The 24,069-nt window shown below is 38.4% G+C and overlaps 1 protein-coding gene across 1 annotated transcript in view; it reads right to left on the bottom strand.

The window, feature by feature from the left end:
* Positions 1-24,069, bottom strand: part of LOC150082442 (transcription initiation factor TFIID subunit 4B-like) — a 341,032-nt gene that overhangs the window by 3,281 nt on the left and 313,682 nt on the right. The window contains exons 16-18 of the mRNA XM_090377748.1: positions 13,733-13,849; positions 9,163-9,173; positions 1,327-1,354 (exon numbers count right to left, since the gene is read on the bottom strand). Coding sequence (XP_090233874.1) covers positions 1,327-1,354; positions 9,163-9,173; positions 13,733-13,849 — 156 coding nt within the window. The remainder of the gene's footprint in view (positions 1-1,326; positions 1,355-9,162; positions 9,174-13,732; positions 13,850-24,069) is intronic.

Raw genomic sequence — 24,069 nt, 5'->3', positions numbered from 1 at the left:
GAATAAACTATACTAAATAGGCTGTGTGTGATCAGATGACTGGGAGAGCAAGTACACGAATGGGGGAGTATTCAGTAATTCACTAAGCCAGATCAGCCGATTATTGTTGGTGCACGGTGTGCATGTAAAAGAGTAAAAGCTGACCTCACTAATTGTGGACATCCAGCCCAGCCCGTGTGTTAGACAAGTGCTTACTACAAGCACAAGAGCTTGCAACCCATCCTAGGCCTATGTCCCCTCGCGATAGTGACAGTGTACCTACTGCTTATATTCCGTATTACCTGGGCGTCTTAGACCAGATTTCTATGATCCTGCGTGAGTACCGCATGAAATGCATACAACTTCCTGGTAGGAGTTTACGATCTCTGGTCTCGAGATTTAAAAACGCCCATTGCCCCTCTCTCACGCAGCAGCATTGTATACTGGATTATTTGCCACGATTCTGGCAGCTGCTATGTAGGGGAAAGCTCCAGATGTCTTCAGGATCACCTCGCGGAACATAAGGGGGGGGGGGGTTCATACGCTTGGGTGACTCTGAACACTGCAACCACAGAGCACTTTTGGTCAACTCATCACGACCTCAACCCCACACGTGATAGTGAGGTGATCAACCAATCTTGACACTACCATCACCGCCTATGGTTAGAGTCCCCAAATATATCCAGCTGTCACAAAGTTTTAAATTGCAGTAGAGATACAAGGCTACACCCAATTTTGGAGTCAGTAGTTTTGAAACACGACAAATGCTGGCAGCAATCCCATATGCACAAAAAAACGGCGACACCTGGCACCACCATGCCGTGATGGGACTAATTGTATGTCTATCATTGCTGCAATTAAAGATTCTATTCTATTATTCTAATTAGATAGTATGAACCAGAGCTGTAATACTCAATATGTTCTACGTTGATAATAATATTAGTAAATTAATAAGAGGAGTAAACCTCTTAAGGGTAAGTTGCTACAATGGATAAAAGGATGGTTATGTGGGAGAAGACAGAGGGTGGTAATCAATGGGTGCTGCTCTTCGTGGACTAATGTTATTAGTGGAGTCCCACAGGGTTCGGTGTTGGGTCCACTGTTGTTTTGTGTATTTATCAATGATATTGATGAAGGTATATCAGGCTTAATGTCGAAGTTTGCAGATGACACAAAGGTTGGCAGGGTTGTTAATGACAGTAATGGCAGTGTGCTACTGCAACAGGATCTAGATAATTTGGGCAGATGGGCTAAGAAGTGGCAACTGAAGTTCAACCTTGACAAATGCAAAGTACTGCATATGGGTAGAAGTAACCCCAGAGAAACGTACCAACTGTGTGGTACTACACTTAAGGTGGTAGAAAATGAAAAAGACCTGGGAGTAATTGTGCAGTCAGATATGAAGTTTTCTGAGCAATGCAGACAGGCGGCTAGGGCAGGTCATGGGGTTTTGTCAATGATATATAGGAATTTTGCTAGCAGGGAAAAGGAGGTGATTGTCGCTCTGTATAAGGCAATGGTCAGGCCACGCCTTGAGTATTGCGTACAAGTCTGGAGGCCTCATTTTAGGAAGGATGTAGATTTGCTTGAGCGTGTACAGAGAAGAGCAACACGATTGGTGAGGGGAATGAAGGGATTCTCTTACCAAGAGAGGCTTAAGTTCTGCAAATTGCAGTGGCTGGAGACTAGGCACCTGCGCGGTGATCTGATTGAGGTCTATAAGGCCTTGAATGGGTTGAGCACGCTGAATTCTGATGGGATCCTTCCACTTGTTCAGATTACGAACCTACGGGGACATAAGTTCAAATTAAGAAAGGACAGATGTAGAATAGATGTGCGGAAATTTGCCTTTAGCCAGCGGGTGGTTAATTGCTGGAACAAACTTCCATCTGTCGTTGTGGAAGTTGATAGGTTAAATAAATTTAAGGAGGAACTGGACAGGCATTTGGAGGGAATGGTGTGATGATTTTTTTTTTTTTTTTTGGCTGATGCTGCATAAGCTCCTACACTTGCTTTCTTGCATCATGTGCCACTACTACTACTACTACTACCTCAATATAGTACGTGGAACACTTCCGTATGGAAGTGTTCCACGTACTATATAACACTTCCGTTCTGGAGGGTATCATACGGAAGTGTTCCACGTACTATATTGAGGTTTACTCCTCTTATTAATTTACTAATACTTCTATTATTCTAAAAACAATCGCCTGATCTGGCCTAATGAATGACTGAACACTCACGTTCATGTATGCACTCTCCCAGTCATCTGATCACGCACAGCCTATTTAGTATAATTTATTCCATTCCTAACGTTTTTATGTTATGTTTGCATTTCTGTACATATGTACCTTTCTTGCTGAGGAAGGGGTCCGTCACCCTGAAAGTTACTTGTCGTATTAAAACTTATTAAATTTATTTTAGTTACTGCTTCCACTGGCTCTGCTGTTTTCTCTTCTTCTAATGTAAAGCATTATCAGAAAGTTTTGAGCATCTGAAAATGTTTAATTACTTAAAAAAATTAACTAAATATTTAATTGCATAAAATCATCTAACTTATTATTTGGGACTGCTGATTATTTGACCATTAATACATAAATGTAAAAAAGATTTTTTTTTAAACAGCAGAGCACATTATGATCATACCTGTGGCTTTGTTGTGTTGTTCTGATTTGAAACACCACCTAAACCAAGCTAAAAAAAAAAAAAAAAAAAAATTAAATAATAATAAACACCAAACCTGCATTAATCACTAATCAAACATGACTATGCTAAAGCCTATTTCACTGAGCTAATGTCTACATAAAATAACCAATCATAAAGAAGTAAAACAACAGCATTTATAATCTCTAATATAAAATAAAACATTAGCTAATTATAACTAGACCAAAGGGTCTAGTTATAATTGGCTATTGTTTTATCACATTTATTTTCTTTATCTCTCATAATTTTCTTTATGAATGCAATATTGCACTTCCACTCAAAACAAATTCTGCATTACAGAGAACAGGATGGTGTACTAGGTTTTTGGTACTTTCTGTTCAGAAAGTATCAAAAAGCAGTGAAAATAATCATAAGCATATTTATTTCCTTCCAAGTAGTGTCACTCCAAGATAACACAATTAACCCAATGATTTTCCCACTCTTGGAAGCACTTCTCAAAAGCTGATTTCAAAATCACAAAAATCAAAATGATCATATTACTGTTTATTGTTTGTACAATGCTAGCAATATGGCTAAGACTCCCTAATGTCTCTGAAATAATAGTGCCAACACAAAATTTGTTCAGCCCACTGAAGAGTCTCAATATACGATTTTAACCAGGCAGGTCAGCTGACAGATGACTTTGAAAATGATGTTCCTGCATTAATCACTAATCAATAATGAAAAATCTGAAAATTTTTTCTGCTATCCTAAATACAATCAACTTTTATTGCAACAGTTTCTGAAGTGAATTTTTTTAGTTTTTGTACAGAAATTAAATAATAAATAAATAAATAAATAAATCTTTATTGTGAAGTAGATTTACAGCACAATATCCCATCACGGTGACGAGCGCCAGGGGTTCACATATAGATAACATAAGTACAAATTCAAATGGCTACAAAATATAGCGAACACATACAAAAGGCTACAAAATACAGATGACAAATGCAAAAAGAAATACAAATACATCATAAAAACAAGGAGCTGAACACAAATAAAGAAAAACAAATACAAGTTGGCAGTGATTCAGGTTTCAAGAGCTTTGATAAACTTGTGTCTGTCCTTCTTTTTACTTATTATGGTGTCGATGTCGGCGTCCACACGGTTGAGGGCAGCGAGCATCTGCTTGGGCAGAAATCTTTCGGTGAGTACAAGCCTGTTGTGGTGAGCCACAAGTGCTGGTACCGACCTTAGGCTTGGCTGTGGAATCCTCCAAGAGCAAGCATTCCAAATATTTGGAGATGATATTTGGCCTGAGATGAGTTTGGCTGTGAAGACCAGCCTCTTTTCAACGATCAGGAACTTCAACCTCGGGATGTCGAGTGCTTGTGCCATCATGGTAGTTGTGGTAGCGGGAGGTAGCCGAAGCTTGTTATTCGCCCATTTCAGTAGCCAGTATTCAGCAGTGTACACCCGCTTAAGGTTTGTATGTGCAGCAGAGGCCCATATTTCTGCACCATAGAGAATGGCAGGGTAGACGGTGGAGGTGATGAACCTTTTAACAGTGGCAGGATGTCGGACGTGTAGCAGCTGCTGCTTTGAGATCCACCGTAGACGAGAAAATCTGGTACTGAGTTTGTCGATCTGGTGGACAAAGGACATCTTTTGGTCGAACAGAACGCCAAGGTCTGTGTGCGAGGGTACGTTTGGTATTCGTACCCCTGCGAGTGAAACGTTGAGTACTGTCGGCATGGATTTAAGGGAGAATATAACCTGAGCAGACTTCAGAGGGTTGATTTTTAGATTGAAGTTTGCCAGGTACAATTCTAGATCCTTAAGTTGGGAATTGATCCTGTTGCTAAGCTGGGCGGGGTCGTCGCCAGGGTTAATTGGAGTCAGCAGTTTGAAGTCATCGGCATAGCATAGGAGACCATTTGTTGAGGCAATAATGGGCACGATGATGGCTGTGAACAGGACACCAGACAGGACACCCCCCTGCGGTACTCCAGCAGTAATGTCGCAGGATAGGGTATGTTGCTGCCGATGGAGAATAAGTATTCTGTGACTGAGAAGTGATTCCAAAAAGCACAGCATATCACCTCGAATGTGAAAATTCTCCTTAAGTAGGAGGAGCAAGGCCGGAATCGACACGGCATCAAAGGCTGCGCTTATGTCGAGGTATGTGGTTGCTAGCTCAGCTCTTTGTTCGAATGCTGAGAGAATACGTTCTGTGGTGGCTGCCAAGTTAGTGATTGATGATTTTCCTGCGATAGCATAATGGATTTCAGGTGGTTTCGTCTGGAGGATTTGTTGAGTGATTGTGGGTAGCAAAGCCTTTTCAAGAGTTTTTAACAGACAAGAGGCAACTGATATGGGTCTGAACTGGCTGACGTTTGAGGCAAATTGGTTTTTGGGGATGGGGTACACTCTGTATTTATTCCACTGGGGTGGAAAATAATGCTCAGCGAGGCATCTGTTGTAGATCGAGAGAAGAGGGCCTATGATGAATGTGCTTAAGCATTTGATCATAAATTGTGGAATTCCATCCTCCCCAACAGTGGCTGTTGTGGGAAGGGAACTGATGGCACGTATGAGCTCCTGTTCCGTGATCTGGATAGTCCCTAGGACATCTGAAGGGTTTTCATAGTCAGGCTGGACAACTGTAGATGGGACTGTGGTTGTATTTGAAAATCTGGCGATGTATTTGAGCCATTCTTGAGGATCAAGCATGTGATTGAATCCACCATGTGGGGCAGCATAGAATGGCTTTCCTTTCCTCAAAGTGCGGTTAAGGTTCACTTGGATTGCGTCAGCTTTCTTTCGATTAAAGTGGGCCCTGGCACGGGAAAAGGCGATTCTGTCTTTACTGTCATTTGTATGCTTCCATTTCTTATGTAGGACTTGTTTCATTTTGAAGCTGTTGTTAAGATCAGCAGTCCACCACGATCTGGAACGGGGAGTTACTGTTACTCGTTTGGTGGCAGCATAGTCGGTGACGGATTTAATCCAGTCAGACAGGAGTGTCACTGCAAGGCTGAGGTCGCAGTCAATGAGGACATCCCAAGGAATGCAAGATGCTGCTTCTACACAGAGTTGAGGATTAAGGTATTTAGGTGCTGAAACGTATTTGACTATTTTGTTGTCAGGGATGTTGAAGTTTGGCACCTGCAATGACCATGTCAACACTATGGGCTGGTGATCAGACAGGAAGAATGCGATGGGATCATCCTCAGCTGTGCATGGTGTTGAAGCAAAAGCGAGATCCAGTAGGTTCAATCCCCTGGTGGGGTTCTCATTGACCCGTATCATGTTGATGGATTTGAAGAACTCGCAGAGCCTGATAAAGAGGTGATGTCGGTTTGGAGGCAGGTTAAAATCACCACAAACGAGGCGTTGTGCAGACGGACGAAGATGGTTTAAGAGCCAATTCCCCAAATCTTCAATAATTTCAATTGTAGGCCCTGGGGGAATATACACAGATGCGATATCAATGTGGCTGGAGTGGAAGCGTAGCGAGACTATAATCGCTTCGAAATCTTCAGTTGTAGTTGAGGTCGAATTCTCATATGAGAATAGGGAGGAGTTGTACAGTATGGCTACGCCACCGCCTCTAGATTGCTCCCTGGATGCAGACAGCATGTTGTAACCAGCAATAGCTGAGCAGAAGAGTGTATCTTGATTAGGTTGAAGCCACGTTTCTGTGAGGCAGACCACATCAGCGACCTGGGAGAGAAAGATCTGTTCTGCTGAGTCTAGTTTGTTCCTAATGGACCTGATATTTTGGAAGTAGACCCTGATGACAGGTGTTCGACGAACTTCCGTCCTGATTGGAGGTGTTCTGAGTTGGCGTGTTCGAAAACGAACGGCTCGACGTCCTGACGAAATATGGACTGGTATTTTATGGGGTCCATCACCTAGGGGACTCAGGATACTCTTATCATGGCGGAGTGGTGCCTTAACTGTGGGGTTTGGCAGAGCAGTGGTACGAAAGGAGGACTGTTGAGATCTTTGGAAGTTGTCCGGGAACAAGTCCAGTCAGCTGTGGGTAGTGATGGTGCAGACTTGGTTTTGGTGCAGAAGTGGAGGTTGGGGAAGGTGACTGGTTCTCCTATTATAGTAGGGTCGAATAATGGTGCCAATAGGCCAGATAGATTCGGTTCCAATTAAATTGAACAGGTCCTGTGCGCATTCAACCCTGAACGATGCGCAGCGGGGGTTCCTGGTGTGAAGTTGCTGCACCTTTAGTCGAAGGTTTAGTTGATCACGTAGAACTTCAGCAACATGATTTGCTGTGGTAGTTGGGGCTAAGCGAGATACGAAAAGTCCGCTAGAGGATCTGGACTTCTGCCGTCTGGGAGGTGTGTGGGAAGGCTGCAGTTTGGAGTTGGTCGATGTGCCAATTCGAAGCCATTCACGTGAAGCCGTACTTGTTCGTTGGCTCACTCTGAGGTTCCTACTTGTACTTTCCTCTGGTTGCATAGGATAGGATGGATATGCAGTGGGGTGAACTGGGAGTGGAAATTGTAATGTGGAGGAATCCGCTGGTTCGAATATTGAATTCGCTCCGACACTTAATCCCAGGCCTTGTGAATATGAGAATTGCGAATGAGGTATGACAGGACAGGCATTGCCAAGAGTTGGGTATGAAGGTGGAAATGATGACTTTTGCCTCATTGGCATAGAGGTAGAGAATTCGTTATTGCAAGTAAGAGAGTTTATGCATGCGGTGCCATTGACCGTAGGTGGAGCCTGCTTCTGTAATTGTGGAAACCTCTCATTTGTTGAATGGTGATTAATATCAGTTGCCCTTTTCAGGTTCTTCTTGAGCGCACGTGAATGATGCGCTTTTGTGGATGGTTTTTGTCCTTTCCCATCTGTTTTTAGAAGCTGGCTGGAGTGAGGAGATGGCGCTCGACGAAATCCTATGTTTAGCCGTTTTTCAGATTCGTTCCTACCTGGAGCTTCTGATGGAGGACTGGGGATTGATTTTTTGCTACATTCGTGGCAGACTGATACTGTAATGGCCTTTGGATAATTTTTATATAATCTACGAAGTTCGTCTGAGTTCAGAAGGTTGCCAGGTTCTCATGTGCAACAGTCTTTGCAATTATTTCACTTTTTGTTTGAAGAGTAGCATGGTACTGGACATGGTGTCTACTTAGTTTCAGGTTACTTGTTTTTCTTCTCCCATAGTTCAATAAATATCTACAGTATTATGATAGTTGTTTTTAGATAGTATGAATCAGAGCTGTAATACTCAATATGTTCTACGTTGATAATAATATTAGTAAATTAATAAGAGGAGTTTATTCCTGTGATCACGACAGTCGGTCGAAAAGCATTGTCAGCTTCAGGAAGGAAAATCGTTTTGAATATTTTCGTTAGATTCTTTTAATTGCGTTAATTTGAATTTTAATTGTTTTGAATTGATTTTGAATTGTGTTAAATTGATTATTTAATTATTTATATTTTACTTTAATTATTTATATTTTACTTTAATGTACCGGTAAGTTGTCGATTTTTTCGTTTTTTCCGTTTTAATTTCTGGAGGGTATCATACGGAAGTGTTCCACGTACTATATTGAGGTAAACTCCTCTTATTAATTTACTGATAGTTGTTTTTGAAAGTGTTATTACAATTTTCATAGTAAAGACAAAAAAAAATGAACCTTGGTATTCTCTCAAGCTGTACACTACTCTGAGGGAAGCAATATATGTAATTTTGACCTAAACTGGAAAATGGAAGTACTAATATACAAATGGCATTAACCACCCTGCCAACCTTTGTATTATCATGCAAACTTAGACATTCAGATAACTTCATCAATATATTTAATAAACATGAAAAACAATAATGGGGCCCAGTCATGTTATGACTGGGCCCCATTATTGTTTATTAGTACAGTCCCCCAGCACAGAACTCTGGGGGACTGTACTAATAACATTGGCGTCTCCGTAGCCAGGTGGGAAGGAGCAGCAGTGCGTAGCACACGCTTCTTGATTAGACCGGGGTTCGAGCCCGTCACCACCAAATACGGAGGATGCGGAAAGGTCAAGGGAATGACCACCGCATATTCCCGGAACAATATGGCCTTAGTTGCTAATGCTCCTAAAAACCAAATAACTAACTAACTAACTAACTAATAACATTAATCCAAGAAGATCAGTTCCCATTGATAACACTGTCTTCACCCACCATATCATCCCTTTATTGATAGCAATAACTTGTCCATTAATGCCATCCTATTCCAATCTATACACAAGTCCTTTATGTGGACAGCATCAAAAGCTTTTCTGAAATCTAAGTATATGATGTCAAAATTATTTTTTGCTACCAGTTCCTTGGTATTGTATCATAATATGCAATCAGATTGGTAACACAAGACCACTGCTTAACAAATGCACGCTATGACTGCAGTAAAACGGCACTCCATTATTTTCCTTGGAACAAAAGTCAAGCAACAGGTCTGTAATTACTCATGTCACCCTTTGATCCCCTTTGTGAATTGAAGATACATTCACACATCTTCAGTCCACAGGGAAGTCCCCTGAATTGGATGATCTCCTAACTATGGTTAAATATCGATGGTTCAACTGTTCATGATCCTGCTAAGGTAGCTAACAAACTAAATGAATATTTTGCATCGACATTCACACATGAGGAGTTATTCAGAAAGGGGAATGCCAGAGGTGTATTCAACTCTGGCAGTAAGCTAGACAATCTTGTAATAACTGAGAGTAAAGTGGAGGAGAAATTGTTGAAGATAAACACAAGAAAGGCACCTGGGGTGGATGGGATCTATCCAGTTATATTAAAGGAGGCAGCAAAGGAAGTAAGCAAACCCTTAGCCATAATTATGAGAGCTTCCTTGGACTCAGGGGAGGTACCAATGGACTGGAGATGTGCAAATGTGACCCCAATTCACAAAGGAGGATCAAAGGCTGACACAAGTAATTATAGACCTGTGAGTTTAACTTCTGTTCCAGGAAAATTAATGGAGGCACTGGTTAAAAATTGGTTGATTGGTTTTGATTTTATTGGCGCATTAGCTACTAAGGCTATAATGCACCAAGACCATGTCATTTATAAAAAAAATTTAAACTTTCAGTGACCAAATTAGTTAGGTCACTATGTCAAAAGGTATAACAAATATATAAAAGAAAAATGTAAATTTTATATATGAGCAAAAATATTTATTGATTTTAAAAAGCTAAAAACAGCAGACACATTGTCATTGCTGGTTAAAGAAGCACTGCAGGTTCATCTAGACAAGACTTCAGTTACAGCTCAGACACAGCATGATTTTGTTAAGGGGAAGTCTTGCCTGACCAATTTGATTGGATATCATGATGCAGTCACAAAAGAACTGGATGCAGGGAATAACTTTGATATTATATACTTTGATCTTAGAAGGCTTTTGATACTGTTGCACATGGAAGACTGCTGCACAAATTGGAGCAGTGTGGCATTGGAGGCAAATTGCTGCTATGGATAAAGGGGTGGTTGAGGGGGAGAAGACAGAGAGTGGTAATCAAAGGACACTGCTCATCGTGGACTAATGTTATTAGTGGAGTCCCTCAGGGTTCAGTGTTGGGTCCATTATTGTTTTCTGTATTTATAAATAATATTGATGATAGTATATCAAGCTTAATGTCCAAGTTTGCAGACGATACAAAGGTTGGCAGGGTTGTTAAGAACACTACTGATGCCATGCTGCTGCAACAGCATCTGGAATGGTTGAGCAGATGGGCTGAGAGGTGGCAAATGAAGTTTAACATTGACAAATGTAAAATACTACATATGGGAAACAGTAACCCCAGAGCAACGCATCAACTCTGTGGTACTACACTGACAGTGGTAGAGAATGAAAAGGACCTGGGGGTAATTGTGCAGGCAGATATGAAGTTCTCTGAGCAGTGCAGAGGGGCTGCAAGAGTAGCTCATGGTGTGTTGTCAATGATATACAGCAATTTTTCTAGCAGGGATAAGGAGGTGATTATTCCCTTGTATAAGGCAATGGTCAGGCCACACCTTTAGTACTGTATACAGGTCTGGAGGCCTCATTTCAAGAAGGACGTAGATCTGCTGGAATGAGTACAGAGAAGGGCAACAAGATTAGTGAATGGAACAAAGGGTTGGTCTTACAAAGAAAGGCTTAAGTTTTGCAAATTACAGTGTCTGGAGACTAGGCACCGGCAAGGTGATCTGATAGAGGTGTATAAAGCCTTGAATGGTTTGAGCATGCTTAATGCTGATGGGATTCTTCCTCTTGCTCAGAATAATCACCTGAGAGGGCATAAATTCAAATTGAGGAAAGACAGATGTAGGAAAGATGTGTGGAAATTTGCCTTTAACCAGCAGGTAGTTGGTTGATGGAACAGACTTCCATCCCTTGTTGTGGAAGTTGATAGCCTAAATAAATTTAAGGCTCAGATGGACAGGTATTTCGAATGAACGGAGGGACGAAATGGAAGTTTTTTTTTTTTTTTTGGCTGATACTGCATAAGCTTGCTTTCTTGCATCATATGCTTCTACTAAATCTAATGCTAAAGGTTAACTTACCTCTTTTGCTGCCTCCTTTAATGTAACTGGATAGATTTCATCCACCCCAGGTGATTTTTATGTTTAGATTCAACAATTTCTGTACCAGTTTCCTCTCAGTTATCACAAAATTATTAGCTTCCTGTTAGAACTTGATATATTTATGATCCCCATCCCTAAAAAATTCTTCGTGTGAATATAGATGCAAAATACCTATTCCCTTTGTTAGCAACCTGAGCAGGATAATCAACAGTTCAACCATCCATATCTAACGGACCAGTATGATTCAACCTGTTCTACTGTCTACATAAGTAAAATAGTAGGTCTTTTTTGCTATTCTTTGCCAGACTTCTTTTAATCTGCCTTAGATTGCCTAATCTCCTTTATGATTTGATTGAAGACTACTTTATATTTACAGTATACTTGTGTATCACCCGATAATTTATATGCATGCCATGTATTCTTCTTCTCCGACAAAAGCCTCATCAGTCATCTGGCATCCATTTAGGTCTAAGCCTCGAACAGTATCTCTTATTTTGTTTAAAAAGCCTAGTGGCTTCAATTATGTCCCCGAATGTTTTACATTTAGAATTTAATGTTTGTGACTTCAGCTGGTCCCACTGATAAAAGAATTTAAAACTGTCTGAGACCACTGCAGTCACTTTTATGAAAGTAAAAGCCCTTCCACTCTGCCTTGAACAGTAGGTCCATCTTTAAGTAAATCCCACATCAATACAATATGATTACTGACACCTAGTGGGTCTTTTATCTGCAAATTCTTAAAGCATGAAGAGTTGCTGCTAATAATCTGTTCATGCATTTACTGGTTGTCTCTCTAACATGTAGGTGTAGAAAATATTCATCCAATAAATCCAGCTGTTGTTTGATTGGCCCACTGTATTTGTCTCTACAGTTGTTTGTTATACCCATGCTTTTGCCATACCAAACTGACTCAGTATTGTACTTGTTACCCATGTTGACTGGATGAACAGGATCTAATTTTATGTGCTTTTTTGATAACTGCATAACCCCCTCTCATGTCCATACTTTCTGTACACAATTGTACCTCACAAATTTAAATTCTGCATCCCTTATATCTGAGTGACACCACATCTCTGATATCCCCATAATACCTGCATTTGATGATTTCACAAATACTTCAAATTCGTCAAATTTATTTATTACGGTCCTAGCATTAGAATATATGAAAGTATACATTCACCTGTGTTTACTCTTAGTAACCCTAACACAGCTTATGTATATGCTTGTTCCATGAAGAAGGCCTTGAATTCCTTGATATCTTAATTTTGCACTTTTGATTTTGACTGCTTCAAGAAAGATACTATAGCAGAGTTTGCACATCTTCAGAAATGCTGGGTCAAAATTTTGTTTTTTAACAATAGTACTGCTGTTAACACTCCACTGTCAAGAGAATTTCCAAAAGTACACCAGAAAGAGAAAATCTGAATTGGTTTTTTATTTTTCCATCTGGTTCATTATTCTCTGACATTCATCACTGTTATGAGGAATTATGAAAATGCTAATCAAGGATCACTGTATATCAATTCATTCTTCTCTCATAACTTAAAACTGATCTGCAAAATATATATTCTTTTAACTTCATCAACACTGAGAAGTACTGGAAGCTCCCCCCACTTCCTTTTTTTTTTTTTTTTCTTGTGTGTGTGTGTGTGTATGTGTGAAACTGACTCGCTTCAATTTGGTTCAAAAAACTTGTTCCCTGATTAGCATTACTAGTTCTCAAAATACAATTATATTTAAGTTAAACAATATTTAACTTAACACTTCCTATAACCCCGGTTGGGCAAGTGGCTATTGATGAATTCTGCATGGAGCTAGAAGACTTTCAACTGCTGTAAGGAAACACACTTTGGTCTTAGGAATTCAGGATAGAAAGTAACTCACTACCAAACTAAGTACACAGTTTGCCTAATTTATTCATGTCATTCAGCTTCCACTATGAGTTCATTAAATATTTGAGTGTAATGCTTCATTGGATTATCAGCATACAAATCACCTTGATGGCACAACATAAACTTGCACTAATAATTTCTTTTTTCTTTCCTTTCTACTGTATATATATACAACTTAAGCCTCTCAGTAAACTTCATCTTACGGTGAAGTTTCCTGAGAGGGAAGGAGGTGGTCTGTCTCGTATTTCTAGATCCTATCTAAATTGAGCGAGGGTATCATCCCTCAGCTGTAATGAATGGACTGATGAATTATATTGAAAATGAAAACCTACAGAATAAAGTTTGCTTTTTTTTTTTAAAAAAAACCTAACTAAACAATCATAGTAAACTATTATCATGAAATAAATTAAGAAAAAAATTTATGTAAGCTAAAAAAAAAAAAAAAAAAGGATATTTTAACAAAGTTTTACTACTTTTTTGCAAAAAAAGAAAAAAGTGGAGTAAATCCAGAGAGCTGGTAGCTATACTTGCAGTTCAAAATGTGCAGTTATTTAAAAGCACCAAGTTTCTGGACAAACTCGGCATGCACACAATGAAAAATGTATACCCACCTGCCCATATTCATACATACCTGATTTATTCCAGTTCCACTTGTATCAGTTTTTAGCCTTTTCCTTGGACCAATTGCCAGTAATGCTGTCACATTAGCTTCCCTCTGACGCATTTCTTCCAGCTCTGCCCTTTGCATCTTAATATCAAGAGAAAGTGTGTTTTATTACAAAGAGTAAAAATTCTGGCTGACATATATACATCTTGACAGAGAAAAAAAAAAAAGAAAAGTAAATTTTTTTTACTTTTGATATGACTCTATGTATGTTTCCTTGCTGCCATGTGCAATTCACACTATTTATCTTGAATGTTTTATTTAACAGTATACTTCAGTAAAATAAAATAAGGCTTTTTTTAAAATTATCAAAAAGTGTGTGCATGTATCTCTCTCTCTCTCTCTCTCTCTCTCTCTCTATGAAGTTAAATGTGAATATGTTAATAGGATAACCTATTAACTTCATATTTTTCATTCATATACTGTTTACTCTTCTCCAACTAATCTTTTTCCACATTCTGGAGTATTAATTTATATCAGGGATTCTCAATGGGGGCAAAAATTGTTTTTTGGGGGGAGCAAAAAAATCATGGGTATTTACAATGGTTTGTGGCCCTCCAAAGTTCATCCCTACTTGACAACATCTTATTCCTTAATATTTAAAAATTTCACTCATTGAGAAATTTTGATAAAAGGAAGATAGTGGACATGATTTAATTCAACCAAATTTGCTTTTCATAGGCATCAAATGCCTAAGTGCTTTCACAGGTAATGCCTTTGCAATCCTTGCATTTGCGCCTTTCCGACAGCTGCGACCTCAGCGGCAGCATGGTGAGCGTGGTTTGTTTATTTATTCTTTTGTTTCACTGGTCAATATATGAGGCATAGATGGGATGAGGAAATGTTTCAGTCTGTTGTTTCTACTTTCTAAGCGACAACTGATATTGATTTGTTTGCTTGTGGAAGTTGTTTATTTTTGATTCACAGTGCTTTTGTGAGTGACATGGGTTATGAGAGTTAAATAAAAATAGTTTACATTTTATTATTTAATTCTGTGTAGTTATTCAACCCATCATCAATCATATCAAGTGCTGAAAAGAAAAAGTGTCAACAGTATCTGGATGAATATCTAGCTTATGGTTTTATCAAAAGCCGATTCGACTCAAGACAGCATATGTCTTATGTGTAATAGTTCTCTTTCAAATGGGGCTATGAAACCATAAAGACTTTTAGATCACTTAAAAAGGAAGCATCCTAATAAAGTTGGTAAACATATCAAATATTAAAAAAAAAATAATAAAAAAAATTTGAACAACGTAAGACTGTTACTTCCTTATTTAAGAAGAACACACAAACAAATTACGATGGAATGATTGTGTCTTATAAAATTGCAGAGATTATTGCAAAAACTGTAGTGCTCATACAGTGGCTGAGATTGTTATATGACCGGCATTAGAGACTGTAATTTCAACAGTGATGCATCAAAATCCTTCCAGTATTTTAAAAGCATTGCCACTGAGCAACGAATTGACAAACTAAAAATGAGAAAATTTTCTATTCAGATTGATGAATCCACCGTTACTGACAATAAGGCCGTTCTTATGGCATACATTCGCTATTTCAATGACGATTGTATATTGCAAGAGAGAGAGAGATGTTGTTAGTAAAATCTATAGAAATTGACTGTACTGGAGCATCCATTTTTGCTGCTGTAAAAACAGTTTGGCAAAAAACAAGTACCATTGGAAAATTTAGTATCCTGTGCCAGATGGTGCTACCTCCATGGTTGGAAGATATAAAGGTTTTATAGCCCAACCAAAGGAAGTATGTCCTGAAGTTCTTGCAATACACTTCATTGTGCACCGACACCATCTGGTTACAAAAAATATTAGTCCAGTTCTTTATGAATCTCTCAATATAGTTATTAAAACCATCAATAAAATAAAATCACATTGCAAATATGATTGCATTTTCAGAAAATTGTGTTGATAATGAAGAACAGTATGTGAGGCTTCTTTTACATACAGAAGTCAGGTGGCTTTCTAAAGGAAACTGTCTAACAATATAAATATGATCTTTATTGTAAGGTGCAAAATCCTTCAAATCACAATATTTGCAAACCTTTTTGATACAATTAGTTTTTTAGAAAGCAAAGGAGATCAGCACACACAAAAACAACATACACTACATGGCTTGGATTTTTCGAAAAGTTAATGAAGTATCACTTCAACTTTAAGGGTAATTAATTACGGTGAAGACTGCAAATATTTGAAAGCAATTTAATGGAAAAATAATTTCATGGTATGCAAGAGTCAGCTGAAATCAACGAATCTCTCACCGAGAATGATCTTAAGAATTATTCAGATCATTTGTGTTCTTTAAAAGGTGAAATGAAAAATAGATTTTCATATTTATTTTCTTTTGAAGTGAAGCCATGGATAGATCCAATTGGATGCGATGCTGGGTCTGCTAATGAAGAATGCAAATATAAATTCGAAAAAGGTGGAATGGACGAGTTGTGGGGGATAAAAAACAACTAAACTTTTTTATCCAACAATGTGGTCTGAAATGGCCAAAGTACTACTTTGTTTTCCAACATCTTATATGGTTGAAAGTGGTTTTAGTTCAGTAAATGAAATATTAAAAAAGGAAAGAAACAGAATTTATATATTAAACTTACTAACATCATTGAACTTTTAGCTAAGAAGCATCAAGGCTTAGGGATCCCAGTGAATAAAAAGAGCAAGTATAAAGTATTTTCTTGTTTAAAATTTTCATGGGGGGGGGGGGGGTAATTAGAAAAAAAAATTGTCTAAAAAAGCCCTTTGGAGGAGCAATTGTTAAAAAAAGGTTGAGAAACATTTTATATGAAGGCAGTAGTGTCTATTTCGATTTTTGTTTGATTATCTGTTTGGATAGATAATCAAACAAAAAACAAGTTTGCTTACAATAGAAGCAAAAGTATTAGCAATATTTTATTATGTAACAGTCGTAATAAAATACTTACGTATTTTATTACGATTATAATATTCTGGTTACAAATGTGTGTTCAATCTTGGGTAGTCGGCACCTAACCCTATTTTTCCCATAGGGCCTGTTGTTTATATTGTGTGATTTTGCATTGCATGAGGGTTTTTAGGAACACAACTATTGTGCTATATGAAGACTGACTGTAAATGTAAGTCGTGAAGCCATTACACTCATGAACTCCAATAATCTGCTTTTAATAACAAGAAAAAACTAATCAATACATTGTTATCGACTGCTACTGCCACTACCGATAACATGTGCCATCTGTTTACCGAGAATGCAAGGAGAAGCTGTTGTACCGGGAGATGTGTTTGACTGCTAAAAAAGTTTCCCTACGTTTCTTGTGCTGGCTTTTTTTACCTGCGCCAAAATGGCATACCAATATTTGTTTTGTGGCAATAAAATTTTTTTTTTTTTGTACAAGGGTGGATCAATAAGTAATGCACGTTTGTACTACTAATTACCCATTAACATACCTAATATAATTTTTCTGGTGTTTTTAGATCTGAAGAAAGATGGACAAAGCAACAGCCATTTCTAGCAATGGGTGTGACAGAGTTCCTGTTCAGATCAGGGTGATCAGTCAGCCACATCTATCCACTAAAAACTCCAGGCAGTCTGTGGGGACCAGACATTTGATAAAAGTAATGTCCAGATGACCACATAATTAACCTCAACAGTTCAATGCACTCCCTTGCACTCTCTCCAAAAACTACAGGGTATAGGCCATCAACTCTGGGAGCCTTACTTTACTTTATGCTCAAAAGTTTTTCTAATAAACAATCACTGTAATTACAACATCACTAATTTCATACGGCTCTGCCTCACTTGCATGGCCACTTCTCAGCATGAAGGGTCTTTTGTCAGTCAAGACAGATGCCAAGTACCTTTTCAATTCATCTGCAACATCAGCTGGGTTGTCAAAGACTTTCCCACACCCAGTGCACAAGGGTCCAATCTAATTCACTTTTTTCTTCCACGTATTCATATACATGAAAAATTTCTTATCCCCATTCTTTGCTCTATTAGTAAATGCTTTCTCATACCCAGCCTTGTCCTCCCTGCCCTTATTTGTGGTGCTATTACAGATCCACTTGTACCTGTTATAGGCTTCAGTACTTTTCATTGCTCTGTAACTGTCCCAGAGCAATGAAAAGTACTGCTCTGTAACTGTCCCATGCTATCTTTTTCTGTTCTATTTGACCAGCCAGCTTTGTGGTCATCTATTTCAACATCCTCCTCCTGCAATATTTTCTTAAAGTCATGTATGCATTTGTGACTTCCGTGATTTTTGCTTTAAAACTTTTCCATAATTCAAATGTAATCGCCATCTCTTGGCAATCCGCCCAGTTCACAGATTCCATATAGCACCTTAAACTGTCAAAGTCCCCTCTTCTGAAGTTAAAACATGTTAAAGATGATTGCATGATTACTTCCTGACAATGATCGTCTGGTTGACTATCTTTCCTTTTTAGCAAGTCTGATTAGACTTTTTAGCAAGTACTTTTTCTTCCTTACCTATTACTCGGTTGTCTGCTAAAATTGCTGTTTTTATTTTTATAATTTTATTTTGAGCAAATGGCATTTTGCTTCCTCTTTTATTTTATTATTATTATTTTTTTATCTGCTTGTCTCTGTTGTCGGTATGGGAACAAGGAGGTAAGGTTCATATTCTCTTGCTTTGCTATGCTTCTGCAGTCATTACTGTAATATTTGGCCTTATCTATACTTAGCATTAGCATTAGTAGAGGCATATCATGCAAGAAAGCAAGCTTTTATAGCATCAGCCAAAAAAAATAAAATAAAAAACCTTCCCATTTCACTCGTCCCTTCACTCTAAATGCATGTCTAGTTCTGCCTTGAACTTATTTAAGTTTTCAACTTCCACTATGACAGATGGAAGTTTGTTCCTACTATCAACCACCTGCTGACTAAAGAAAAATTTCCGCACATCTATCCTACAATCGTCTTCCCTCAATTTGAATTTATGTCCCTTCAGATGAGTAATCTGAGCAAGAGGAACAATCCCATCAGCATCGAGCTTGCTCAAACCATTCAAGGCCTTATACACCTCAATTAGATCGCCTCGTAGGTGCCTAGTCTCCAGATGCTGCAATTTGCAGAACTTAAGTCTTTCTTGGTAAGAGCAACCCTCTGTTCCACTCACCAATCTAGTTGCTTTTCTCTGTACTCATTCCAGCAGTTCTACATCCTTCCTAAAATGAGGCCTCCAGACCTGTATGCAGTACTCAAGGTGTGGCTTGACCATTGCCTTATACAAGGGGGACAATCACCTCCTTATCCATGCTAGCAAAATTTCTGTATATTATTGACAAGACACCATGAGCTACTCTTGCAGCCTGTCTGCACTGCTCAAAAAACTTCATATCTGACTGCACAATTACCTCCAGGTCCTTTTCATTCTCTACTACTCTGAGTATAGTAACATACAGTTGGTACGCTACTCTGGGGCTACTGCTACCTATATGCAGTACTTTTCATTTGTCAATGTTAAACTTCAGTTGCCTACTCTCAGCCCATCTGCTCAATTTTTCTAGTATATGTATTTCTGGTATTTATTTATTTAGTCTATCAAAATTGGTTCTTATTTGGTAGATATTGCCCTCAGAGCTAATAATACATAGTAATATATTATTTAAATAACATATTAGTAACGGCCGTATGGTGCAAGAAAGCCTATGGCTTATGCTGCACCAGCCAAAAAAAAAAAAATAATAAATAAAAATAAATAATAATAATTAATAAATAAATAAATAATAATAATTAATAAATAAATAAATAATAATAATTAATAAATAAATAAATATAATAAAATGAAATAAAAAAATAAATAAAAAGGAAATTAATCCTATCATCCTATGCGCTTCCCTTACCCGAAAGTACAATCCAGATGACCTTTGAATTTCCCCAAACTGTCGGCCTCTACCACCCATGAAGGCAACTTATTCCAGTAATTTATAACTCGCTGGCTAAAATAAAACTTCCTGCAGTCCAATCTAAACATTTCCCCCCGTAACTTGAATTTATTTCCCCTAGTTCTAGCATCATTTATAATCTTGAAAATTTTGTCCTCATTCATTTTACTGATGCCTCTCAGAGCCTTAAACACCTCAATCAAATCTCCTCTAAGGTGTCTAGTTTCCAAACTCTGCAACCCACATATTCGAAGTCTTTCTTCATAAGGACGCCCTTTTGCTGATCTCACCAGGCGAGTTACCCTTCTTTGCACCCTTTCAAGAAGCTCGATGTCTTTCTTTAGGTGCGGTCTCCATACTTGAACACAGTATTCCAAGTGTGGTCTAACGTAAGCCTTATATAATGGGATTATCACATCCCTATCTCTACTTGAAAAAGTTCGATAGATCGTCGATAGGACACCATGGGCCTTCCTTGCAACCTGTTTACAATGCTCAGAGAATTTCATGTCTGACCGTATCGTAACACCCAAGTCCCTTTCCTCCAGTACTGGGTTTAGTTGAACTCCACCAAGTGAATAAGTTATTTTGGGATTACTGTTTCCCAGGTGTAATACCTTACACTTTGTTGGATTAAAGCATAGCTGCCATTTTTCTGACCATTCCTGAAGTCTATCGAGGTCTCTCTGAAGAAGCTCAGCTTGACAGTGATCATTAACTACTCTACCAATTTTAACATCATCTGCAAATTTAGACATCACGCCCTCTATCCCTTCATCAATGTCGTTTATGAAAATTAAAAACAACAGTGGTCCTAATACTGATCCTTGGGGAACCCCACTTCTTACATCAACCCAATCTGAGGAATAGCCATTTATCACAACCCTCTGCCTCCTGCCCTGAAGCCATCCTTCTATCCATCTAAGGATTTTCCCAGTGATTCCAACCTGTTCCAGCTTATAAAGCAACCACTCATGTGGGACTGAGTCAAAAGCTTTGCTGAAATCTAAATAAACAATGTCGAAATTATTCCCTAAATCCAGCTCGTGAGTGACCCTTTCGAAATAGCGAACCAGATTTGTTAAACATGATTTTCCCTTTACAAAACCGTGCTGAGTATCCTTGAGAATTTCAATTCGATCCAAATGATCCTGAATTCCACCCTTGATCATTGCCTCCATGATTTTCCCTACTATTGAAGTCAGACTGACAGGTCGATAATTTCCCACTTCACTTTTAGAGCCACCCTTATGTATGGGAGATACATTTGCACTTTTCCAATCCAAGGGAATCTCCCCAGAGTCTAGTGATGCTCGCATAACCAGCCTCAGTGGTTCAATGCACTCGCTTGCTGCCTCTCTCAAGATTATAGGGTATATTCCATCAACTCCAGGAGCCTTACTGGTCTGTAGGCTTGAAAGTTTTTTCATTAAATAATCTCGCGAAATTTCAATATCATTAATTACATATTTTTCAACTTCGCTCCCACAATTTCCCATTGCCACAAAAGGTTTTTCATTTGTAAATATCGATGCAAAATAACTGTTGAGTTCATCTGCAACGGCAGCTGGTGAATTTATTACTATCCCCTTTCCCTTACGTAAAGGTCCGATCTGGTTTGTCCTGCTCTTCTTGGCATTTATGTATGTGAAGAATTCTTTATCCCCCCTCTTTGCTCTGTTTGCTAGTGATTTCTCATAAACTGCCTTTGCCTGTCGAACCTTTTCTGTGGCTCTATTACACATCACCTTGTAGCTGTTATAGGCTTCAGTACTTTTTATTGCTCTGTAACTTTTCCATGCCACCTTTTTCTGCTCAAGTAATGTGGCAACTTCACTATTCATCCAACTTGGAACCCTTCTCGTGGAGTATTTTTTTAATGGTATATACGCATTCAAGGCATCTGTGATTAATGTTTTAAAAGCGTACCACAGTTCAATTGTATTCATTCTCTGCGCGATATCTACCCAGTTAATAGAGGCCATGTAGTATCTTAAGGCATCGTAATTTCCTTTTCTGAAATTAAAACCCATTCCTTTGCCTTTTACTTCTGCTACCTCTCTCGTCATCATCCACCGTAGAACTCCATGATCACTTCCTGCTACTGGTTCCTCTACTGTCAGCCCAGTTATGTCGTCTGATTCATGTGTGATAATGAGGTCTAGAATATTCTTTTCTCTAGTACTTTCCCTGACATGTTGATACAAATAACAGTCATCTAGTTGATTTAAAAATTTTGTTCCCCATGTCGAGTTTCCTTCCCATTTACTCCAATCAATTAGAGGCAAATTGAAATCACCCATAATAAGACATTGACGCTTACTTGCCCATTCCATTTGCATGTAGAGGCTTTTGTCATAGTCTTCTCAATCACCTGGTCTATAGATTACTCCTACTCGCATTGTACCTTTGTTTCCAACTATCTCACACCATACAGACTCTATACTAGCATGTGAAATGTCTGAATCCGGAAAAGCTATCGTCGCACTCAGGCTGCTTCTGATAAGAAGCATTACCCCACCACCCCTTTTATCTACTCTATCCTTCCTAAATACATTATACAAGCCGTACTGAAACTCATCATCCCCAATTTCCGGGTGGCACCACGTCTCTGTAAGCCCTATTATGTCCGCGTTACTTGTTTTAACCAGCAGTTCGAATTCGCTCATTTTATTCACGACACTTCTAACGTTACTGTATAAACAATATTACACTCAAAGATCAGTATATTTACAAAAAATTATTTAAATAAAACATAAATGAGCAATATTGTTTCATTTTTAATGGCAAATTTTTTAATTGGAGAAATGAATGTCAGTTCCCTAGCTTGTTTCCATTCTCCTTTCTAAAATATATCTGCAATTTTTTTTTTTGTCTGGATCCATGTTAGAAACCATTTTCACCATAACTTTAAAACTTCTATTTTCATTTCAATATTTAATGCACTGAAATTCTCTCATCTATTTTTTGTACTAACAGTATGGGTAGTAAGAATACAGAAATATTAAGGAAGTAATCTAGCACTTGTGTCAGTGATCACATTTGTCTTAAATAAATGTTCTTGTTTATACTCCGGCATGACCACCAGGTCAGTAGAGTTCACGATAAATCAAGCAATATAAACTGTTAATCGTATTTAGTAGTCACGGGTTCGAACCCCGGTCAACTCAAAGTGCGTACGCTACTGTACTCGTGCTCCTGACCACACAGCTACATCACGCCTTCAAGGTTCCATGCAAAAAAGAGTGACTTTTTCTCTTTATAAGGTGCTTGCAGGGCTGTCTTGTCCTTTAATGTTTCTGTGGCCAGTAGGATTGAAACTGCATTGATGATGTTATGGTCTTAATTTTGACAACTGAACAAACTTGCCTCTGTAATGAGTTGAATGTAACGTTATCACACTACTTTCAAAGAGATGACTTCTCCAAAAGTTAATTGGCCACTTGTTTAAAAGATGGGATGGCTGTGATGGCCTCTTCCAGGATTGATTGGTCCTTCATTTGACAGCACACTGTCTCTAGTGATAATATGCAAACAAAAAAATAGTTAAGAAATTGTTTGATATGAGCTGCTATGCAGTATATGAAATTAATTTGCAGCATTATTACTCTACAGCTGAATCTGTTGAATGCAGTGCAATACCAGGGCAAAACAATCGTTATATTTACAGATGTAAATAAGTTTGGTTGTTTGAATTTAATATTCATTAACATTTGCTCTTCCAAAACTGCTCATCTTTCAGTTGTCTAAAATCCTCTCTAAAATCTTGAATTTTTCAATCCCCAAGGATGCTAGATTTTAAAGAATTCCATTTCCCTACTGTCAAGGAAATGGGAGATATATTTTGTAAAAGAGGAATAGGGCAAACATATGCCTGCCTAGGAGAAAAGTTGATACTGTTTTATAATGTTGGTAGTAACGATAAAAAGAGTAGGAGATTTGAGGATTTACTTAACAGGTGCAGGGCAATGTTGAGAAGTTGAGAGTTAGGATTAAATTTGAAAGTTGCTGCAGTTTTGCCCAGACAATTTAGTAAGTAGTATCTGGTGAGAGCTTCATCAATCAATTTGGCCCTGGACAGACTGAAGACTCATGGAGTACAATTTTTCTTAGCACGGTCTGTGCTTGTTACTAGGAGAGAGAGAGATTCTTTTATGAGATATCTGCACCTTATGATAATCTATGATGCCACACCTATTTTGAAATGTGGCATCACAGAGTATCAAAAATATCTGCTGATGCTATCAAGGCAATGTTAGGTGGATTTTAAAACTGATAGCTTGGGTGGGGGGGGGATACATAGTCTAACAGATTAACAGCAGCCACAGGCAGAGGTTTAAGTGATTCTTGCACAGCTTCTACTGGAATATGCAGAAGCCTGGAAAGTAAGGTGATGGG

This window comes from Mastigoproctus giganteus, chromosome 7 (genome assembly GCF_048544385.1).
Source record: "Mastigoproctus giganteus isolate SK-2022 chromosome 7, ASM4854438v1, whole genome shotgun sequence".
Taxonomy (NCBI): Eukaryota; Metazoa; Arthropoda; class Arachnida; order Uropygi; family Thelyphonidae; genus Mastigoproctus; species Mastigoproctus giganteus.
This window is presented reverse-complemented; position numbering and strand designations above follow the sequence as displayed.